We start from the raw sequence: 24694 nt of genomic DNA on the forward strand, positions 1-24694 counted from the left end.
GATATATAGGTTATAGTGTGTGTGTGTGTGTGTGTGTGTGTGTGTGTGTTGCCACCTTTATCCATCCCATGTCAGATTGCTCCCCAGGCTACCAGGGAGGAGATTGGTTTCAAGAACAAGAGGAAAGCGTCTGACAATTATGATAATATGTCTTTTAAATGTTTATAATATATCTGATAGTGTCATAATAGTTTCGTATCTGTATAGTGGCCCAGCTCCCACAGATACACTTATCTACCTTCCCTCCCTTACTGGTGCTGGAAGGAGGTCTGGGCTCAGAGTAAGACAAGCTTCTCTAGACCTTCTGGCCTCTATCAGCTGGAGGAAAGGAAGGCCCAGACAGCTACAGCTCCTAGTCCTTCCAGACTCAGAGCCTAGCCACTGCTCATAGCCTCGAGCCACCAGATCCAAGTGCATCATGCACTTTCCCTCTGTTCATGTCAGTCCCTGCAGGAAGGCCCAGGTCACTCTAGTTTCCATAAGGCTCTGCACATCTGTTCTCAACTTCTGTCCTACCTTATGCTAACTACTGAAAACCTTCCTCCATCCTTCATGAGCAAAATCCCATATATGCTCTCTCATCCGACTACCCCCTTCATGCCCCAGTCTAGTGGAAACTCAGCTCTGCCCCAAGGACACTGTTTTCCTCACTGCCTTGTGCCCTTGGGCTTGGGTGCCCTTGGGCCCCTTCCTTGCTCACCGCTGCCCCTTTCAGACCATTCCCACCTTGTCTCTAAAAACACCCAGCTCTGAACCTCATACTACTGACCCCTGATGACAATTATCTGGTGACAGTTTGACTCCTGGCTCTTTTTTCATTCTTGTCTAAACTGTTGCTGCCTGAATTCTTATTGATTCCGATATTAGAGTAGATGATCCTTCTGCTGTTCCGGCTTCTCAGTTCCTGGAATTCATCTTCTCTAGTGACTTTGTTTTTATCCAGCACCCTAGCTCAGCGATTCATTCCCATGGTCATAACGCAGACCATGTTTTTAGCAACAGCTACAGCCTTTCCACAATGTCATTCTCATGCCTCCTGTCCTCTGATTTCCATTTCTTCTCTCTCTGGACAACCCCAGATTGGTCCTTTCATGTCTCTCCCCTACTTCATATCTTCTGTGCTCTTCCTTACTCAAGTCAACGAGTGTAGCCCCCCCTCCCGGCACCCTCTTGACCTTTGCTTTTTCAGCTTGCTTGGCTAAACACAACCCTTGTCAGATCCATCTTTCCATCTACCCGCACCCTTACCTATCCAATGAGTGTGACTGGAGAAAAACCCAGTATTGACTGGTCTCATTTTAAATTCGTGACCATAGATCTCAACTGGATCCTTAAACTACCTGGCCATCGTACCGTATTTCCCTGGTCCATTCATGTTTCCATTCTCCTGACTGACTGTTTATTTCTTGGTGACTTGTCTTTCCAAACTTCCAATAACTCTTCCTGTTTGACATAATCAGAAGTAATTTCCGTAGCCTCCTGCCACCTCATCTGCCTGCCTTCCAGTATCTGCACTTGTACACTTGGCCTTCTTCGCTGGGGCTACAGGTGAACTGTCTGGTTTTACTGTTCAAAGCCAGCTTTTCCACATGTGGACAAGATTTCATTTCTCTTACCTATTCAGGGATATAGGCCCAGAAATTCTCCCTTCTTTCTCTCCCCACCCCCGCTAGATTTTTTTTCTTCCTAAGGTATTCTCGACTTGAGCATATGAACATAATTTTATTTCTCTCTTAAAAAAAAAAAAGTTCTTGATCCCAGTTCTCCCACTTATTATCTCGTTTTGCTCCTCCCCTCTTGGCAAAATGTATTAAAGAGTTGCCTATACAATCATTATCTCCAATTTTCTCCCATTCTATTCTTTCTAAAAAGAATTTATCATTCCTATGAAGCTTTCATCCCCAGTGGTTCACCCAGACGTCACTTGTCAAGGTGACCAATGACCTCCAGTGGTCAGTTCTTAGCTCGTACCTCCCTGCTTTGCTTGGCTTCTTGGATACCGTACTCTCCTGGTTTTCTCTTTATTCGGTGGTCACTCCTTCTCAATCTCTTGTTGGTTCCTCCTTATCTCTCTAATGAGGGAGTGCCCTAGGGTCTCAGTCCTCTGTCTACACTCACTGTCCGGGTGATCTCATCTGGTTTTATGATTTTACGTATTGTCTTTATGCTGAGACAACTCACTCAGTTGCCTATTGCTGGAATAATGCTGTGTAACAAATAAGCATAAAATCTCAGCAACATATAATGGTAAGTCTATTGGTCACTGTGGATCAGCTAATCTAGGCTGAGCTGGGCTGGGTGGCCAACCTCCTCCTGGGACCCTTGAAGCTTGGGAATATCTTCTCATGGTGATGGCAGGAGGTACAAGAGAGCAAGTCTAATTGCACAGGCACTTTTCAAGCCTTTGGCCGCGGTATGCCTGCAAATATTTCATAGCCAAAACAAATCGCCTAGCCGAAGCCAAAGTCAAGAAAGAAATATACCCTGCCTGTAATGAGGGAGGAACTTCTAAGTCACATGGCAAAGAGCATGGTTTCAGGGAGGAGTGAAGAATTAGAGCCTTTTCTATCAGGTATACATAGGACGTACGTGGGACGTACTCATAATAAAAAGTTATCTATTGTTTATCTGAAATTAAGTTTTAACTGGGCATCCTCTATTTTGTGTGGTCACCTTAATCTACCTTCAAAATATATCCAGAATCTGGTCCCCTCCCACTATCTCCCCTCCTTCACTCTGCTCTGAGCCCCCACACTTCTCACCTGGGTCAGTGACTGTAGCCTCCCGACTGGTCCCCTGTCTTCAACCCTTATTGCCTTCATATCTTCCCAACACAGCAACTACAGTGATCCTTTAAGACATGAGATGATACCATTCCTCTGATTAAAACCCTCCCTTGGCTCCCCATTTCTTTCATAGTAAAAGCTCAGGCCCTTGATATTTCTGGAGTGCTCTGTGGTCTCGATTCTCATTAGCTCTCGGACTGCATTTTGTGCTGCTCTCACCCCATCGCTTCTATGCAGCTGTGGTGGCCCCTGCCATTTCTTGAACGCTCCCCGCATAGTTCCACCTGAGGGCCTTTGCGCTGGCTGCTTCCTCAGCCTGAAACCATCTTCCCCACGTGTCTGCCTGGTTTCCTCTCTCCCTTCTGTTGATCCTTTGATCAAACACCAGGTTTCCAGTGAGGCCTGGACCACACCGCACCTTTCCACCCCTGTCTGACATCTTGGAATCCCTTCTGCTCGTGTCTCTCCTACAGAGAATTACTCTTCTAACACTACAATTTTACTTTTATGTATGTTATTTTCTGTCTCTCCCCACTAAAATGAAAGTTCCCAAAGGCAAGGATTCTTACCTAGTTTGTTCACTGATTGTATCCCAAGTGCCTGGTAGAGTTTTGGCAAATGTTTGATGAATAAACGAATAGTTAAGGCATTTTCTGCACATCACTATAAACACTGAATAAAAATAGTTTAAGCTTAGTGTATAGGTCTATTCCAGTGTTTGTCATCTTAAGCTGTATACAAATGGAAGGTTTCATTAAAGGATTTAGGACTGAGCAAAAATTGTCTGGTTTATGGAATCTTTGTACAATAATGATTATAACCAGCTACCTTATAGTCATGACATTTCTTTGAAATTACAGATACAGCAAAGATTTTAATAAGCATAGCAAAACTCTAAAAGTCTCAATGATCTTTCAAAGAATTCTCAAAAATGAGCTTTAAGCTTTCTCATCCTACATTATTGGTGGGAGTATGATGCCCTAGGAGCAGCTTGCAGGAAACAGAGGCAGATGAGGGCGAAGAGAGGTGACTTGTGCATGTTTTCCTTATTTATTTAATCTTAATTTTTAAAAGTGTGTTTTTTTTTTTGACTGTGCATGTTTTGAACTAGAGGTTTGGGGAGAATACCTAAGAGAAAAGTAAGAGCCTAACCTCTGATATCTAAGTGACTACGGTAATTTAAAACAGGTTGTGTCATGGTGCACTGGGTGTTATACGCAACTAATGAATCATCGAACTTTACATCAGAAACCAGGGATGTACTGTATGGTGACTAACATAATATAATAAAAAACGTTAAAATAAAAAAAATGGTTCTTCTAGTGAAAAAAAATAAAACAGGTTGTCATTTTGCGCTTACTCAAGAGGGTTCAGGAAACAGTTCTACTTTTTTTTTTCATCAAGAAATGAGTAATCTGGCAACCGTATCTATTCAGAAAGACCTCTGAGAATCAAAACTCGATGTTCCCGCATCAGTGCTCGAAAACTTTCCTCTCAGCCTCTCACTTAAGATCGATTTTACTTTTGTGTCTGACAAGTGTAGTGGTCATCCAAGGATAGAACAGCATCTGCGGACTTCAGTTGTATGTATGTGTGACTGTTTGGTGACTTGCTCTGTGACAAGAAAAAAATTGACGATATGAAAGAATGAGACAGAGTCATCATGAAGCTTGAGAACTTGAAGCTATTTAGGGAGGCATCCCCAAATTATAGCATGGGACATTCGTGGATGCTTGTAGTGTAACTCCAGGCTGCTCACTCTGTTCAGTGTATAGTGTTGCTTAAGATGGCAAGGAGATTTGTAAAGAATTTGGGGGGGGGTTCCTATGATAAACCATTAAACTTCTCAAAAGTTTTAAAGGATAATCTTTACTTAGAATAGCTTGGGACAGCTTGTTTCCCATCACTGATAGGTTCATAAGACAATAGTGTATGCAGAAAATATTTCCTCTTAGATGCATCTGCCAAATAGAAGGAGGAAATGATACAGTCTGTTTCTTGCTCACCTAATAAAATAGAAAATCTGAATTCATAGTATTTATTCCAAATTAGATACAGTCCCTGCTCTTAAATTCCTTATGCTTTAGCAAAGTTTCTACACAGGTCAATAGACAATGACGTCATAGTGTGTTAAGTTTGGGAAAGGTTAACGACAGAGTGTCCTGGGATTACATAAGAGGATCACACGACCCATTTTCTCGTTTGTATTTTTGGGGGGGACGGGGTTTCTTGAAGACCTTCTGGAGGAGGAACTGTCTGTATAATTGAGATGTAATTAATGAGTAACAAATTGCCAGAAAGAGGTGGAGTGGTGGAATGATGTAGGTGGAATGAACTATAAGCATCTTTAGGTAATAGGTGAAAAATTCAGCTCTGGAAAGGTGAAGTGACCTGCTCGAGGCTGGGCAGCGGGGGTGTGTTGAGCTTTAGTTTTGTGACTGTGCTTTTGTTAATCTCTGAGAGGCATAGTCACAGAGGCAGAGTGTAACAGAAGCATTTCTGCATGGAATTTGGAAACCAGCGCGTATATAATTCCATTAAAGTAATTGGGAGGGCCAGAACATACAGAATGATTTGAATGGGTGTATTAGGCAAGAAGGAAAAGATATGGAGATTCATTCATTCCTTGTAATCAATGTCCTGAGCTTTAAATACTATTTCTGTTTGTAGATCCCTCTACTAAAGGACTTTCAACTTTGGAAATGCCACGAGAATCCTCATCTGCCCCCACTTTAGAAGCAGGTGTGCCAGAAACAAGCAGCCATTCCTCAATATCAAGTAAGATTTCCTTTGGTCATCATTTCACCTGTACATTGATTTTGGAACAATATCTGCTGCATTGTTTTCAATGTTCACAGTCCCGGCGTTGGTGTTTTTTCTTCATACACGTTGTGTTAGCTTCCTAGGGGGACACTCGGCAGTAAGATCTCAGAGATCCTGAGGCATAGGCTCAGTTTTGTCAACATCTCCAGTGTTTAATAAATCAGTACCATCACTGATTGGCCAAGAATCCCAATCTGTGAAGGAATTATCACTGAATTTGATAATTCAAGAAAAGAAGAGTTGTCGATGACTAGCCTAAACATAAGGCATGGAGCTAGTTTTGGGACAAGTGAAAAGCATTGTTCATGACAGAATTTTACACTGAACCCCTTTGTTTGTTTGGAATCACTTCCGTCAGGGACAACATTTTATCTAGGTTATCATAAAATAAATGTAACAGCTAGATTGTGATCCCAGAGTCATGATTGGATCTAGCCCTTTTGGATCTGAAAATAAAAATGGCATGAAATGCTACAGGATCTCTAGGGGGCAACTGTTTTGAAACTGCCTTCCGTGGTTGGGTCCTAGATGTTGTCCTTGAGGAGCGTGAGTTCCTTTGAGGTGAAGGTAAGGGTGTCCCCTGACTTGGTGGAAGGAGTTGAGAGACTTTAGCTTGGGAGGTTCCCAGCAGTATCAGGATTCGGAGGCGCAGCTCCTGCAAGCCCTTGTCCCACGTGCTGGTCTCTTTTGTGCTCCGTGTAGACGCTGCCTGAGGAGCTAGTTAATTTTCATTTGACCATCTTTTGAAATGAGGGTGATCCCGAAAACCAGATAAAGATCTTAACTCAAATGCTGGACTGGTAGTATGGAACAACATCGTCATCTTCATGATTCATTCATTCATGCATTCATTCATTCAGCAACTATTTATTAAGTGTCTGCTGCGTGCCGGGCACTGTGCTTGCCACTGGGGATCCAAAGTGAATAAGTAAGAGACACCCCTGGTTCGAGGAGTTCATAGTCATAATAGTTAATAGTAGTTCCCATTTATTTGACACTTACCACGTGCTGGGCACTGTGCCAGATGGTTACACACATGGTTATTTTACTCAATCCTGACATCGGCCCTGCATGGCAAATATTACTGACCCCATTTTATAGACTAGGAAACAGAGGTCGGAGAGGCTAAATGACTTGCCTAAAGTCAGGTAGCTACTAAATGATAGAGACAGGGATTGATGCCAGGTCTCTTTGATTGGCAAATCTGTGCTCTTTTTTTGGTATCACACACTGCCTTAGAATAACTCAAATTCACTTACAATAGAGATTATAGAAATTATAAGAAAGCATTTTCAAGTGATAGTTACTTGCCCTTTTGGTAGCAAAGAAGAACAGCTAGTTCTGGATTTAATTGTTCTTTTATCATAAAAAATCTGTTTGATAACGTGATAGAACGCCCGTTGTTAAGCCCACATACTAGAATCACAAAAGTGTATTTTCTCCTCCTAATTTACGTGAATCATCCGGAAAAAAGGAAGATAGTGAATTCTAATCAGAATTCCAACTTGGGTGTAATTTGAGATAGGGCGACTAAGTCAGCTTGACTTCAGTGCTAGTTAAATGTGTCATAAAATAAGCGTATCTGATGTCTCATGACTCTAGCGAGTCTGGAGAGTGCGTCATTAGATTTCCACCTTCCTCCTCCTCTCCATTAAAAACATGCGTTGGATGGCCGTTGGTGGTGTGTTCTTGGAGGCATCATGCCAGGCACCTCACACACTGAGCTGAACATTAAAGGTTTTTTACTCTCAGGGAATTCTGCTGTCTTTACGCACAACTGAGAATCAGAGAAATTATGAACTCACTAGAGGCTCTAAACCCTCCTTCGAACAAGCTCATTTTTAAATCGGTTAAGCCTTCTACAAGATTTCTGCTTTTGCATTTGATCTGAAGTTTGCACATTTCAAGTGAGTCATAACACTGTAAATTTCACCAATCAACAAGAATCCGAGATTTTCCATGTTGGTTGGCGTAGTCCTTATCGTGAATTTAATCGACATGGACTCCAAGACATAAGAATTCCCATCACACCCCTGTCTTTGGATCAGTTTGCCAGCTGATCATTTTGTAGCTAACCATGCCGCGACCGCCATGAATCAAACAGCATGCTAATTACATTACAAATGTTATCATTGATTTCACATCTCACCAAGTTGTGGTCTTGGTACAGTGATTGTGAAGCCTATGTATAACATTTAAGGCTTTCCAGGGGCCATACAATCATCCCAGTTTCTACCATCCCCTCGTAGAGCATGTACCTCAGGGCTTCAGTTTCTGAAATTGTCCTCCTAAGAGAGTGAATGACCACATGCTCTCCAGCGTCCAGGAGTTTGGGATCATGTAGAAAAGGCACCTCAGCGATCCTCTGCTTTTCTCACTGGGCTGGGGGCCGGGACTGAGGGGAGCCCTGGCGGAGGAGTACGACGGTAGGAGACAGGTCGCTTGTTTACTCAACAGTCTACTGGCAGGAGTGGTTTTTAAAAAACTTTTTAAATTGTTTTTCTGGTTTGGAAATGCTCGTAACTTGACATTCATTGGTGGGATATTTGTCAGTTCTTGATTGCAGGATAAAAATGTTACCACTACTCTCTAAAACAAAGATTTGTACTAGAACACACTTGTGGAAGGTGATTCAATTCAGATTTCCCAAACAGTAGGCAGAGGCTCCCACAGAGATGAAAATTGTATTGACTTTGGAGTCAACATGTCTGGTTCTATGACCACCTCGTTTGCTGGTTGGTCCCCAAGTAACATAGTATCATTTGCTTCAGTTTCTCTCTCAAAAAATTGGGGTCGATATGTGTCATTTTACTCCAAAATATATATGCGCGCACACACACACAGACACACAGACACACACACATACACACACACACACACAGGGACCTCATGGGGATATAATGGAGCCTGAAACTATGTATGCACAAGCTCCATTAAAAAAAGTTAAGCTATAAATTAAAAGTAGTATTATCTGCCTTAAATCCTTTTTGGAACAAGGTATATAAATAAAAAAGTAATCATATTGTTGTAACTGGAGTAGATATTTACAGGGTACAGATAAATGCTCATAGGCACTCTTTTCATTCTTTACTGAGGGAAGAAAGGCACCCAGCACAGCAGTGTGCCTTAGTTTTTCCCTTGGACGGGAGCATACAATTTACTGAGCAATTACAAATAGCCAATGAAGGTTCAATTAAGATTCTATATGGATTTGTAGAGCCTTTGTGTGCAGTGGAAATTTATTCCCCCTAGTAATCATGTCCTAATTTCCTCCATATAGCTCAGTATAGGCAGATGAAAAGGGGATCCTTGGGAGCTCTGACAATGAGCCAGTTAATGAAGCGACAGCTGGAACATCAGTCTAGCGCCCCCCATAACATCAGCAACTGGGACACTGGTGGGTCAAGCTTTTTCTTCTTGTTTTACCTCTCAGATTAGCTAAATGCCACTTTCTTTGTGTCCCCTTTGCTCTCGTGTGAATGAAGGGTTAGATTTTCTCTTGTGTTCTGTGGTTCAAGTAATTTTTTTTTTAAACCCAACTGAATGAATAAGTCTATTTAAACTTTCCAAGTGTTCTAAAGCCACCTGTTTGTCCATTTAGGCTGGTCCAATTCTTTTTCCTCTAAGACCCAGATTCCAGATACTAGCTTATCTATCTGGGAGTTAAGTGATGTCATGCATAAAGGAGGGAATGGAACTATTATTTCATGTTGCAAATTAAAAAACAAAACAAACAAAAACACCAGATTATCAGTAGTCTCTGTTTTGTAAAGTACTCCCCAAATCAGGGCATATTAATAGTAATACTAATAATAACAAATGTAGCTTAGTGACATCATGATCTGCTGGTAGGTTTGGGAATATGAGCTCTGTGTTCTAGTTAGCAGGGTTACCAGCTTGCCCCGCACACCCTCATGCTCATATGGTGGAACCGCATCTAACCTCAATTTTAAAGTAAGAATTGATCGCCACGACAGGTCTTATTTTAAACCTGATCACGCTGCATTTCTGAACTTTGTTCCCACGTTCTGCACACGTACTCCTTTCCAAGCCAGTAGTACTGCCACAGTCCTGCTCTTTGGAGTGCCTGCCTTTCGTGTTTGTTTGCTTGTTTGTTTTTTCTTTTGTAATTAAATGGGTCATTTGAGTTACAAGATTACATATGCGGAAGCGCTTTGCAACATGCATGCACTATGAAAATGTCACAGCTTGTTACTGTGACAGGCTCTGGGGGCCAACACTTGGATCAGACTATTTCAGTATCTTGGTTAGTACTTTCTGGCCATAGTTATGTGAGATTGTTATTTGAAATATCCTTCCTTATGACTAGGAATTATGACATCCACAAAACCAAAATGTCGACAGACTTATTTTTTCAAAACCATAATATTGACATACATTTTATCTTATCTCCCCCACCCCCATCCATTGTTTTCCCAAAAAGGTGAGCTAGATAATTAAGTCCCACACAAAAATACCCAGTCCTACATTTGACAGATAGTTTCAACTCTCTGGCCTTTATAAGGGTTCTTAACGTTTTAAAGGTTTCATGTTTTGTCTTCCGTTTGGTAATAAGCGGTAGTGAATAATGTAATGGTCAAAAGCCAACAGGCAAGAGAGTCAAGGAGAAAGATAGAATAACCAGCCTCAACAGCCGACTGGGTCTGGGTGGAGTCATTTGGTCCACACCAAAGAGGACTGGCTCTGTTTCTCTCTTTACTGAGGAAGCTGTGTGAGGAACAGAGAATGGGAGCCTTCGTTTGGTTAGTTCTCTGATAATTAAATGCCCACCTTAGGTTGACCTGGGGCTCGGAAGATTGTTTTACCACGCTTCTATTTTCTGTAGCAAGTAGCTCAGCCTAAGCTAACCATTTCAGATTCGGACTACAATGGCAACCTAGTTTGATTGACTCAGTAGAGTTATAAAAAGACAGCTATACCTCAGTGTCCAATCCAGATTTTAATCTAAAAACGGAATCTACGTGGTGCCAAATAACCCATTTAACTGAATTTTTCACATTCAACCAAACTTCAGTCTCGTTCATGTCACTCTGGTTTCTCACTTAATACTTGCCATTTACATGCTGTCTGAATTTCTTTCGCCTGTTTTCCTGGGCTTGTTTTCCATTCTCCGAGTTGGTTCTCTAGTCACCAAGTCCTACTAGAGCTTCATCTCAATACTCTTGTTTTGATTCGTGCCACGAAAAGTTCTCCCCAAATCTAAGACCGCAGGAGAGTCCATGAATACATGGGTCAGTGTTAGGTGGCATGCCACTTCATAGCACATATGTCGATTCAGTGACTCACTGGTCTCCAAAGGGACAAATCTAATCATGTGGACACTGCCAGAAGCTGTCTAAAACATGGGTTATGATCGATTCACCTCGGCATGCACCTGCTTGCTCACCGAATATCTGCCTCTTCTCCATCCGTGCTCATCTGATGACTGCTTCCTCGTCTCATCTTTCATAGGAAACAAATGTTCCAGAAGCCCCACTCCTCTGTGTCTTCCCCTGTCTCTCACCCCTGTTCCTCAGCCCTCATCGAGACACCTGCCATTTCCTTGCTACCAGTTCCACATGTTTTCTGTATGACCTTTCTGGCCATTGCCCCAGACGATCGCTTATGTATTTACTGATTTGCATAAAACATTTATTTCATGGCTGTGACATTAGCCTTTCAGTTTTTTTCATTTCATACCAAGAGATAATGGTATTTGAGCTTTTTCGATGGGGAGGTAGAGAATCCAGACTTTTTTTTGGACAGTTTTAGATGCTCTCCTGCTTTTAATTGCATTGCATATACCTGAATTGCAGGTTTGTAGTGAAACCCCAGACAACCCTACCCGAAAATCTAGGCTGTTTCCTATACATATTAATAATCAACAATAACAATGACCCAAAAAAATGGCCCCACAAGGTTATTGGTTAAATTCTTTGTACTGGTACTTGTGCTAAATTGACTGCATTGAAGACTGAAATGCTCTGTTTATCCACAGAACAGATACAGCCCGGGAAACGCCAGTGCAACGTGCCAATGTGCCTAAACCCTGACCTGGAGGGACAGCCGTTGAGAATGAGAGGTTAGTTGAGTCGTGGAATCTCAGACTGTACGAGCTGAGAGACACTGTGTATGTCAGTCATCTGGTCACCCAGCGGGTGCTGAAACCTCTTCTTTAGCAGCTCCATGAAGTGGATCCAACCTCTGCTCAAACACCTCCAGGGACTGGGAACGCACGACATCTCCTCTTTGAACCTTATCGACAGAAATTTCTTCTTATCGTGACTTTCTGTTTGGGGCCACCTAAAATGAGTCTAGTCTGTCACATAATTTTTTAGATGTTTGAAAATAGCCAGGCATCGCTTACTCCCTCAGTCTTCTCTAGACCACATGTCCCTAGGCCCTTTGATATTCCTCTCAATACATATCAGCCCGTCCATATTATTGTATATCTTTCCAAAACATGGTCCAGCTTATCTGTGTTCATTCTAGAATGTTGAAATCATGGATGAATGGCTTCTTTGAAATCTGAAATCTGAAATTGCGCAGAATAGCCTTGTGGCATTATGCTGCCCATTGGAGTAAGCTGAGAATAAACCTGTGCCAAGATCATCAGAATATAGATTTTCAAAATTCGTCTCCTGGCTAGTTAATCATTACTTTTGTTCTTTTTTAATGCAGAAAGCAGCTTAATCTATCATTTGTAAAAACAACAACAACAACAACAACAACAAAAACCCCAGAAAACAAGAAACGAACTATGACCACTTCTCTTAGCTACTTCCCTCAATCAAGTAGATTTATTATTTAGGGTCATATCACTCTTCTGATTTTCCTTAGGAATGAGGAGACATTTTTCTTCAGCTTTTGCTAGTGTTTATTGGGCAATGAGCAGCAGTTTTAACCCCTCTAGATGATGAGACTCTTCTCACTTATGGGCCTAGGAAAAAGCTTTTATGAACAGAAGCCAGTGGTCAAACAATGCTGGTGCTTGCTTATCCACGATCCAGTGACTAAGTTAGTAGCCGCAGAAATGGAATACGGTAAAGGGAAGAAAGACAGAAAGACAAAGTCTCATTCACAGGGAACTGAAGAAGTCCACTGATGCAACTAAGGGACTGATGGGCACTTGTATCCTTTGAACAAACCAAAACCTTTACAATGCCTCCTATCTCTAAGATTCTCGAAGTGGCTTTGGTCAAAATCTCCAGCTTTGGAGCTGGACTTTGGGGGAGGTCTCCTCTTTATTCAAGCTTCTAAGAACCTTTTATTTCTGTTCCTGGTTCCATACAGAGTACACTTGGGGTGGTGGTGCCATCAGAAGTATTGCCCACAGCTGGGGGATGACAGGACTGCCTTTAATGCTGCAGACTTTGTCGTAACTCGGCTAGAACAAAAGGTGCCTGAGGTCCGTAGCTTCCGTTTGCATTTCCCACCTTCTTCGTCTGCGTTAGTCTGCTCCCAACTGATTAGCCCGATTCAGAAATCCAGTGGTTTAGCGAATGTTGCCATGGGGGAGCCAGCACCCAATAACGTTTATAGATGCTTGCCATAAATCTTGCATGACATGTTTTGTGTTGTCATGTGAATAAACAACTTCACGGTGCTATTGTTGTCCAAAAACACCTGTTTCTTGGCATTTGTAGTGGGTAATTATTGGCTTGAAACCACCCAAATGACTTTGATTCCTTCCCTTTTCTTGATTGAATTGTGAATTCTATTTAATAGTAATGGGCAATAGTCTTCTATAAGACTTTACTCAAGAATTTTTTTTTTCCCTTTAATGTCTTGTTTCTAGTAAGACTATATATATATCACCATCTTATGGGCTGACTTTTTCCACTTTTAGCACAAGACATTTTGGCATCCGGTAGACATGGTCTGTCAGTGTTCAAGAAATGTGGAATATTGGATTTAAACTTTCTGTTTTTTGGTTGCTTAAAGCACCTACATGCTGTTTACCTTAGTGCTTAATAATTAATCATGTCTCCTTTTATCTTGTCCCAGTTCTTGCCTTTTCTATTATTAATCAAAGTGTAGTTCTGCTTGTAATAAATACTGTTTGCTTCTACTCAAAGCACCATTTGGATGAAACAATTGGAGATCCTTGTTAGTGATATACTGGGGTACAGGTGGGAAAGACTGTTACTCAGAGATAGCTGGTAAATATTGCAGTAAAATTTAGATACCCATTTGGGATCTTCGGAAGTTACATAAGATATTTTTAGATACTCTCCTTTGCTGTTTGAGTCTGCAGGTCTCCTGCTTCTCATAAACACACGTTGTAGCCTTTGATCAGTCAAGGGAGTATACAGTCTGGCAGCATCTTGAGTCTTTAAAGGCTTCAAAACCATTTTTTTCTCCCACACAGTGAAACACATTGCCCACTTTGCTAGGTTTCTAAAATTTTCATGTTACTTCTTTTAAAAACCAGTTCTCTGAATCATATCTTTCTTCTAGTTAAGGAAAGATCATACAATTTTGTTTTGTTTTCCAGCACTCAATTTCTAGTTCCTTGATGAGAAACAGACTCTTTAATGGACCACTGAGGTTTTCTGCCTTCTTTCCTGACTCTATCTGGCACTGGTGGTTTTCTTAGTAGAGAGCAATCACCTGGGTCTCTGGATTTACTCATTGTTAGAGCATGTCACCAAGATTCCTGCCTTAGATTTCTCTGAAGGCATCAAAACCCGAAGTTTTAAACTCTGTGATGTTGATTGGCTAAAGTCACTGGATGATTCCTTCAACACACTTGATTTTTCATTCATAAATATTTCAGTTTGAAAAATGAAGGCTTTTGCTTTGGGACTTATGATATTAATTTCCAAGGTAAAAAGCTGTTCTGATATTTCTTAGCTCAAACCCCTCCCCTTGCTTAAATGTGTAGAGTTCTGGGATCTTATTCCCTTCTCAAATTAGCCGCATTTTAGGGTTTGTAGGCATTGGTGACTTTAGAAACATAGGTTCGTAAGGGCAGCTTGCATGTATGCCTAGCACATAAGGATTGTAAACTCACTTAAGGGTGCACTTTGAATAGATTTCCCCCTTTTTCTGTTTTTGTCTTCATCCCCTGTTGGCACACTGAACTCTTTTCCAATTTTTTTCGAAGTCAAGAAGCAAAGAGAGAGATAGGAGTCTAGCTCTTAGAAATCATATAAGCAGAAATCACAGTCTTTCTTGAATTCATTTTACCCTTGAGGGGTTTTCACAATGCCGTTGAGCTGATCCCATCACATCTCAGGAGTGTGATCTTGGGAGGGTTTATGAGAGGAGGATGGGGCTTTTCCTGGCCCCCAGAAACAGACCTTTATTCACCAGGTGTCTCCTTGCTGCTTACCCAGGCGCCACTAAATCCAGCCTGCTGTCCGCACCCAGCATCGTCAGTATGTTTGTGCCAGCCCCCGAAGAATTCACTGACGAGCAGCCGACGGTGATGACAGACAAGTAAGCTCACACTGTTCTTTTCTTCCCCAGATTTATGGAATTTAAGCATTTGCTCACCGTGGTTGGGAGAAAGGATCAGAGGAGGCATGTTATGCTTTAAGTCATAACTTGTTCGTCAAGAGGCCGTCTCCCTCAGTGCGGGTGGGCATTTGTTGTTTTAGAAACATTGAATCATTGGATGGCCACCTTTGGTTTATGCCAAGGCACGGTCCTTTCTCAGTTTGGACAAATGCAAATCATAGCCCCTTACTGATTATTAGAAGCTTCAAGTCGTGAGGATGGGACTAAGTATGAGACTTGATTCCGATTCCCATCCTGCCAGCAGGATCCTTTCCCTGAGTCTCAAACTGTTTACGTCACCTCGTGGTTTGTCAGCCTTCCATATCCCCAGAGTTCTTACAGGATAAAGTCCAAATGCCTTTGCTTATGACAAAAGGCCCTTGAGATTGTGAAGGTATGGCCTTGCCGCTCCTCACCAGGAGCTCTTGCCCCAGCCCCCTCACCTTCCCCAGAGCATGCCTGATGTGTTCTCTCTTCTGTGATTTCATAGGTGCCCTTCTCTCTATACTTTGTCTACGTGGCGAAATCCTAGCCATGCTTCAGGACCCAACTGAGGGCAGAGTTTCCCTGACTACACACAAGGCAGAATTAGTCATACCATTCTCCAAGTTTCCATAGTATTTACTACCTCTTTCTGTTCTACCACTTACCACATTGTATTTTAATGGTGTCATTGTTTGTACATACAGATGCTTCCATAAACTGTGAGTTCCTTAGGGACTGGGACCCTTTCTTCTGTCTTTTATACCCTAAGCTCCCTATACATTGCCCGGCACACAAGTGCTTGTGTACTGAGTATGATAAAGTAAGACTTGCAGGCTTTCAAGTTTGGAGAGGTCCCTTTGGGCCAGGAGACTTCCTGGTGACACAGTGGGGAGGCTTGTGATAAAGGGAGACGAGTATGAGGCACGAGGGGCTGGTCATTCCTGAAGAAGCGAAGGAACCTACCTTGGAGAGCTGCCGTGGAATGTCCACGCAGGGAGCACCTAGCTGTGTGTGGAGGGCTCTTCTTGGCTCCTCCTTTGGTACAATGTCCCCATTTTGTGTCCTCCTCCAAGTCCCAATCTTTGTGTGCACTCCTTTTCTCTTCTTTTTTAGTTACAGATGTGAATCCTATATTTTTTAAAAAAAGCTCAATTTGTCAGGAATTTCATATATAGAGTTTGTATTTATTTAGGAAGTTTCCAGATGAAAAGTTCTCAATAGTGATCTTAGCTCTAGTTTACTCGCTATTCCCAGTAGACTTTCCCTTTACTTTATAAAGCTGAACGGCTGTGGCTGAATAGAAGGGCTGTGGCTTTGGCTGAGATGAATTAAGTTGCACCTATATTAGCTACTATCAAGAGCGGTAAGTTGGAAGCTACTTAGAGGCAGGTGCCACTGTGTCTTTAACTATTACACTCAGTAGGTGTGGTGAGTTCGTAAGACTGATTTGAGTAAGTGGTAGAGCAGAGACTGTGATCCAGACTCCTCAGGCTTTCTAGAATGTTCTCTTGGCTTAACTACCCCATCTCTCACCCACAAATAGGACATTGTTCAATCCGGGAGCATAGGAAAGCTTCCATTTATGTCTAGGCATTTTTTCATGTTTAATTTCAACAAATGAAAAAAAATATCTAGTTACTGACTATCCTAGCAATAAATGCATAAAATCCCTCAACCAGAAGCTTCAAACTGTTAGTCCTATTGGCGCTCGCTGTAAAAGGGACCAATAATTCATGTACATAGAGGCCAGGCAGTTGTGAGCTGAATGTTTTCAGTGATTTAAAGAACCTTCCTGATCCCTGCCATGTGTGCTGTTTCTGTATCTAGGGTGAAGGTGGCATTGGAGTCCATTATGTATCACGAGAATGGGGCCACTGACCTCCTTTTGGGGACTTTTCCAAGACTCCTGAGAAATGGCTTTATATACTTTGTTATATCTTGAAACCATTGCTGGCTTTCGTGGACAGAATTCCTCTGTTTTCTTCGCAGATGCCACGACTGTGGGGCCATTCTTGAAGAATATGATGAGGAAACCCTTGGGCTGGCCATCGTGGTCCTCTCCACATTCATTCACTTAAGCCCAGACCTGGCAGCCCCGCTGTTGCTGGATATAATGCAGTCTGTGGGAAGGTGACTATTGCTTCAGTTCTGTTTGGGACGAAGGAGGCTTATTCCCTCTATACCTTGACATAGAACCTATCAGTTCAAAAGTAAAACATTCAGTAATCTTATAGATGTTAGATATTTGTGCGATCAACTCAAACTAATTTTAAAAATGGAATGGACCAAACTCCAGATTGAATTCCCCAGCTGTGTTGGGTCATGGGTCACCATCTCACAGTGTCAGAATGAAGCTAAGGGACGCTGCACTAAGAAATTCTACTATTGGTTGCTCTTAATTACTACTTGGGCCAATGTGTGGGGCAGTACTCAGAACTGTGCACAGGTCATACAGTTTACAAGTTTCAGATGTTATTTTTAGATATTATTATTGATAAGATTTAGATATTATCTCTCTTTCCTTATCTTAAGATGGGCTCTGTAGGCATCTTGCCGTCTTGAGGCATTGTCCTGGGAGGGGAAGATGGAGTATAGTTTTACACTTCTGACTCAGAAAAGGGAAGGATGCATATATTTTGGAAACAGGGCTTTCAGCTGGAATAAGGGGAGATTAAACTTAGCTACTCTGAGAATTTTCATGTTAAGAAAATTCCTTTTAGTGGATAGGACATTAGATAGAAGGTGATGTATTTCATGGGTATATGTAAAGTTCAAATTCAGCAACAAATTATAGTCCTGGCATGCACAATTTATAGGAGAGGACTGGATGAAATTCCACATGAATGTACTACGTTTCCTGTCTGTGTTAGCACAGAGCCAGGGGCTTTAGGCTGTGGGCTTTAGACCGAGCTCTTACTCTGCAGTGCCTTGTGGCTTAGCTGTTGAATAGCTCAGTGGCTCAGTATGGAATAACTGAGGAGCCATAGAAGATACGACATGATTGAGACCCGTAATGAGTAATGTGAGTGGTCAGTGCTGTGGAAGTTCAGGATGGAAACAGTTTCTTGGAGAAGATCTCTATGGAGGACGTAGGGAAAAAAAACCAGAATTCTGCAAATTCATGGTATTTTGAGGGAGGGAAAGAGAATGAATTGTAATCGAGCTAAAAGTTGATTTTTTTTTAAGACGAAACACTGATTTCCAAATAAAGTCAAACGGGAAAGCATTAAAAACCCATCAACTCTTAGCCCCCTTGCCCCACACTTTTCAGTATTGTCCTTAGGAGTGTATGTCCTTAGAGATTCCACCTCTAATACCTAGAAATAGCCAGTGTGCAGTGATGAACAGTGGGTGATGGAGAATTAAGAAAAGACGAAATATTTTATTTAAGTCCTTGATTTTAACCTAATCATAGCAATCATGGAATAAATGGACCAGCTTGTGGAATTGGAAGTTTTTATTAATGCAAGGCCACAATTCTTACCACCAATACTTTTCAGATTTAGGACAGATAGAATTATTGTTCTGATCTGTTATCATCTCCTTGAAAGAGCTGATCTAAGTTGTAGTCGATCTATAGAGGAGTTTTATTTTCTTTTTGTTTAACGTAAGCGAGAATGAACTGTGCTCAGCGTTGCCAGTTGTTAGGATGAAAATTTGTCGGCTTTGAATATAAGCAAAGGCAGAGCAGTAGCAGATACATTTTTACCTGCTTACATATACCATATTTAAATCTCTCCTGCCTTTGGCTAGACTGGCAAGAGACGGGGTGGGGGGGCTAGTGGGGGGGGGTGCATTCAAAGTGGCTGCCACAGCCCTTAGCAACCTAAGCCTGATCACCAGACCTACCAGGAAATGGATTCAGCAGTCACCTGATTCGGGGCTCCCTTGCATGCCTCAGTTCCAGATGAGGTAATGTGGATTTACGAACACTTTGTTTATTTATGTTAGTCCCACAGGAACTATTTCCAGGGTGTTCTAAGTGTATGTAAGCTCAGCATTTATCACCCAAGCCTTTCTGTGATTTTGTAGTTTGCTCTCTACTTAGATCCCTCTTACAATTTATCCACCCCTTTCTGTAGATAGAGCCATCAAGACTGCATTTGCTGCACCCTTAACGACTGTTTATTTCATTTGCCAGTGCTCATTGATTCATTGTAGCGTCATTAGGCAAAGCAGCTGGGAATGGTATCTCGTGTTAGCGGTTGCTGCAAATGCGTTCTTGCTGGGCACACTCTTGTGGTCTTAAGTAAATGAACTTGAGCGTTCCCCTTATTTGTTTCGCCAATATCTTATTGATCAAGACATGTTTTTCCAAACCCACCAATTTAGCAGGGTTAGACATCCTCTTTCTTACTATACATATAGAATATTTCCATGTGTACGAACCATATAATTATTAAAGATTACATGTTATATATTGCTTACTTAATACATTTCTCAATATGTCGTCTCAATTTGTTGACAGATTAGTTGACAAATACCCGTATTTCCTATTCTGCTGTCTTACAGAGGCTTTTGCAGTTTGTGGTTGTTTCTGAGGTGGAATACAAAGAAATGAATTTTGAGTGGAGTTCATATGTAAAGAGGCGGACTGGGTGAAATGCTGTTCTGCTCTCTGTCTAGCCCAGCTGCAGCGGCCAGTTCATAAGTTGGCCGGGGGGTATATTAAACAAGCTTAACTGTGTGTGTGTCTCTGTGGAAGCATCTGATTTCATGTAGAAAGTAGACCTCAGGAACTGGGCTCGGTTGAACCCCAGAGACTGATCACCGAGTGGGCCCTCTGTCCATAATCAGGGGGATTGTTAGTGGTTTTCCTTGTGTCCCCCTTGGAACTGGGGCTACAAGAGGTCCTACCGCAGGACTTATGCATTTCTTCGTGAAAACTTAAGATATTCATACGACTCTGTTTACTTTTCCTAGATTGGCATCCAGCACGACTTTCTCTAACCAAGCAGAAAGGTAAGGTCCTAACCTGGGCCCAAATCTTTCTTTTTGTTCCCTGTGCATGTTCATCCGGTTTCTAGAACACCAGAGTGTGTACCGTGGAAGGAGTGTTGTTAGGTTCAGTTGCAGCTCCAGAGAACATTCGATCATTTTCTGTTCATTCTTTCATTCATGCATGCGGTCACTCATTTTTTAAAATTTTTTATTTTTTCATGCACTCACTTGTTTTAGTCAACAAATACTTATTTTAGGCCCACTCTGTAGCAGGCACTGTGCTAGGTACTTAGGTTTCGACTGGGGGCAAAAGTGACATGATTCCTGCCCTTATGGGGCCTACAGTCTATCTGGGAAGCCAACATGAAGAAAATATTTGCACACATTTATCATTGTAAACAATGCTTAAAGCGATGAACGCAATGTATGGGGAGACTGTATAACATTCATTCATTCAACAAGTATTTTTGGAGTGAGCACCAGGGACTGAGGATGCTAATGAACAAAACAGCAAGTCCGGGCTCTCCTGGACCTTATATTCCAGTTGAGGAGGCAGGCGATAAGCAAATTAACAAACAAGAAAACCGATAATGTCCTTTAATATCATTCAGTGCTAAACGCTGTGCAAAATAATCAGGGAAGTCCAGCAGATACAGAACAGCCGGAGGTGGTATTTTGGATGTAATAATGGTCAAGGACAGCCTCTCTGAGGAAGTGGTATTTGAACAAAACCTGAAAAAGGGGGAGAGTGATCCATGTGGCAATTTATAGAAAGAACGTTCTAGGCAGAGGAAACAGCAAATGCAAAGGTGTAAGTCAGGAGAGTGCCAGGGTATTTGGGGAATAAGACTAAGGCAGGCGGGGGCAGAAGAAGCGGGGAAAAGGGTAGGAGAGGCGTGGACAAGGTGAGGGTGAGGTAGGCCAGGTAGAGCCCAGGAGGTCATTGTAAGGAGTTGGGCTTTTACCGAGGGAAGCAGGGAGTGAGGAGCGACATGACTTCACTTGTGTTTTGAAAAGATCCATCAGCTTCTATGTTGAAAATAGGTCATGCAGGAAAGCAGGTCAGGGGCGGAAGCAGGGAAGCCAGCATGGGACTGTTTCAGTGGCAGGTGCAAATTAATAAAGACTTGGTTTAAGGGAGTGAGAAGTGGTCCCATTAAGGATATATTCAGGAAATATTGTTAAAACCGAGCCAACAGAATTTGCAGATAGGTTGGATGTTGGGTGTGAGAGAAAGACAGAAGGCAAGAATGACTCCCAGGTTTTGTTCTGAACAGGTGGGTGGGTGGCTGTGCCATTTACTGAGATGGGCAAGCCTGGATGAGAGCCGGCAGATCTGGTGTAGTCTGGGTAGTGGGAGCAAGGGGCAAGGACAGAAGGGCTTCCCTTAAGAAGCGATGTTTACACTAAGATCTGAAAGAAATGAGTTGGGTTTAACGATGCAAATAGCTCTGGAAAAAAGCATATGCCCAGGTCTTGAGATGGTAAAGAACAGATTGTGTAGGAGGAATGACCAAAAGGCCAGTGTGGCTAGAGCACAGAGACGTGAGGTTGGTTTGCTAGATGATACAGGGCCCATAAACCATATTAAATCTTTCGGGCTTTCTAGCAGCCGTGGGGAGCTGCTGAAGGATTTTTAAGTGGCAAGGGGTGTGTGTAACATGTAAAAAGGTTACTCCTGCTGCGGTGGGGAGAAAGGACCAGAGGAGCCCAGGAATGGGTACTACTGGGTGGAACGTTGGGCACATTTCTCTCTCTGCTTTAGTTTTCTCATTTGTAAAAGAGGGATACTGTGTATAGCCTTCTTGTGCCACAGGGGTACTTCTGTGAGGTCCAAGGGATCAGGTGTCTGTGGCAGCGTAACTGTAGCACTTCCTGCAAACATAAGGTGGCGCTGTTGTCACAGCACTCCTGTAACTTCTGGTTTTAGGGATATTTGTTCCTTTTTTTTAATGCTCATTTAGTTATAGAAGTTTTTTTAAACTTTTTTCCCTAACATTTTTTTATAAAAGATTAAATATACTGCAAAGTTGGAAGCACCTTACAGTGAAAACTTACATACCTGTCACCTAGATTCTACAATAAACATTTTACTTGCTTTATCACATAGCCAACCATCTATCCATCCTTCTGCCTCTCTGTCAGTCCATTTTAATTTTGGGTGCATTTCAAAGTAAATTTCAGGTATTAGCATACTTCATGTATTTCTTGGCAAAGTTATCATTCACTAAAGTTTGATTTTAAGGCTTTTTTCTTTTGATGCATAATTTCCATATTAGAGACTACACATATCTTACGTGTACATGCACTGATTTTTGACAGATATGTACCCCTGCACGACCTAAACCCCTGTCAAGATATAGAACATTACCATCACCCCCAGAAAGTTCCCTCGTGCAACTTCTCCAGCCACATAGGCAAATACTAGGCTGATTTTTGCTTTCTTAACATGGAGATTGATATAAATGGAATGATACTGTATGTGCTTCTTGGTGTCTGACCTCTTTTACTAAGCATGATGTTTTTGAAATTCATGCAAGTTATTGCATGTTATCAATAGTTTGTTTCCTTTTTTCGAGCTGAGTACTATCCCATAGTTTATTTATTCTCCTGTTGAGGGACATTTGCATTGTTTCTAATTTGGGGCTATTACAGATAAAGCTGTTACGACCATTCTTGTACAAGTCCATTTGTAAGCCAGTGTTTTTATTTCTCTTACATAAATAGCGAGGGATGGAATTGTGGCATTACAGGATAGATGCATGTTTGATATTGTAAGACAGTATCAGAACTTCTCTTTAAAGTGGTTGTGCCATTTGGCATTCCCACCAATAATGTATGAGACTTCAGTTGTTCCACATCCTTGCCAAGATTTGGTGGTGTTGGTCTCTAATTTGAACCATTCTGGTGGGTATCTCATGAGAGTTTAAATTTGCATTTCCCTGGTGACTAATGCTGTTGAGTATTTTTTCACATGCTCTTTAAGACCCTCTGTAAATCTTCTTTTGTGAAGTGTCTGTTCAAATCTTTTGCACATTTTTAACTGGGTTGAGTTGCAGGACTTCTTTATATAGCCTGAATACCAGTCCTTTATTAAATATATCCTGGGAATATTTTTACCCAGTAGGGCTTACCTGTTCCTCTTATTAATATATATTTTGATGAGATATTTTTAGTTTAGATGAAATCTAATGTTTAACAAGTTTTTTTAGAAGATTTTATTTTTTTGAGAGAGAGAGAGAGAGGGTGCACATGAGCAGGGAAGAGGGGCAAAGAAGAGCAGAGGGAGAGGGAGAAGCAGGCGCCCCGCTGAGCAGGGAACCTGATGTGGGACTCGATCCCAGGACCCTGGGATCATGATGTGGGTGGAAGGCAGACGCTTAACCGACTGAGCCACCCAGGCACCGCATAATGTTTTAAAATTGTAAACAATTTATTACTATTTCTTCCTACTGTCATTCCCCATCCTTGAATCAAGAAGATATTCTCCAGTGTTTTCCTCTAAAAGTTTATTTATGTTTAGCATTTATATGATCCATTTCAAATTGATTTTTATGTATGGTGTGTTGAAGTTCCTTTTTACCCATGTGGAAACCTAGTTATTTCAGCACCATTAAGAAAAAAATGACTTTCCCTTTCCCCACTGGATCACTTTGTTGTCTGTTAAAATCAAGTACTGGTATTAGGGTTGATCTCTTTCCAGGCTCTCTTTCCTGTTCCATCGATCAATATGTTGATCCTTAAGCTGGCACCACCCTATCTTGATTACTGTAGCTGTATAATAAATCTTGAAGTCTGAGAGTGTGACTCTTCCAACTTTGCTCATTTTTTCCAAGAAGATTGATTTGGATATTCCAGATTTACCAAATCTCCATATACATTTTAGAATAAGCTTCTCAGTTTGAGGGGGAAAAGCCTGTTTGGATTGTATGGAGACAATAAATCAATTTGGGGATAACTGACAGCATAAAAATACTGACTCTTTCAATTCATGAATATGGTATATATTCTCATTTCATTCCTTTTGTTTGTTTGTTCATTTCTCTCAGCGGTGTTTTGTGTTTTTTAGTGTAGAGGTCTTGCACATCTTTTGTTAAATTTATTCTCAGGAATTTTGGATGTTTTAAAGCCAATAATGTAAATGGAATTTTTAAAAATTTCATTTTCTAATTTTCTGCTGCTGATATAGATATACGCAATTGAATTTCTATATTAACATTGTAATAAACTGGGTTCACTTACTAGTGGTAGTAGTGGCTTTTAAAGATTTCTTGGACTCTAAAACACATTTGTATGTTAAAAAAAGTCATTTCTGTAAATAGTGACAATTTCCCTTCTCTCTGATTTTTATGCCTTTTATTTTTTTTATTGTCATATTGCAATGACTAGGACCTCCAGGACAATAATAAAGATGTTAGTGAGACTCCTTGCCTTGTTCCTGCTTTTACAGAAAAGTCTTTAATATCTCACCATTAATTACGTTTGCTGTAGGTGTTCACAGATTCTCTTTACTGGATTGAGGATGTTTTCTTTTGTTTCTGGTTTGCTGAGAGTTTTATATGAATGGATGTTAAATTTGTCAGATGTGTTTTCTGTATCTATTGAAATAACTGTATGGTTTTTCCCTTAATTAATATATTGAATTCCATTGATGA

At 41.4% G+C, this 24694-nt stretch overlaps 1 protein-coding gene across 3 annotated transcripts in view; it reads left to right on the top strand.

The window, feature by feature from the left end:
- The window catches only part of UNC79 (unc-79 subunit of NALCN channel complex), a 195281-nt gene that overhangs the window by 122007 nt on the left and 48580 nt on the right, over nt 1-24694 (top strand). For all 3 annotated transcript variants that reach the window (XM_045815776.2, XM_045815778.2, XM_045815777.2), the window contains 6 exons: nt 5457-5564; nt 8890-9006; nt 11608-11691; nt 14951-15053; nt 17088-17228; nt 20022-20060. In XM_045815776.2, coding sequence (XP_045671732.2) covers nt 5457-5564; nt 8890-9006; nt 11608-11691; nt 14951-15053; nt 17088-17228; nt 20022-20060 — 592 coding nt within the window. The remainder of the gene's footprint in view (nt 1-5456; nt 5565-8889; nt 9007-11607; nt 11692-14950; nt 15054-17087; nt 17229-20021; nt 20061-24694) is intronic.

The sequence above is a fragment of the Ursus americanus genome, chromosome 26 (assembly GCF_024610735.1).
Source record: "Ursus americanus isolate L20-20 chromosome 26, mUrsAme1.1.p, whole genome shotgun sequence".
Classification (NCBI taxonomy): Eukaryota; Metazoa; Chordata; class Mammalia; order Carnivora; family Ursidae; genus Ursus; species Ursus americanus.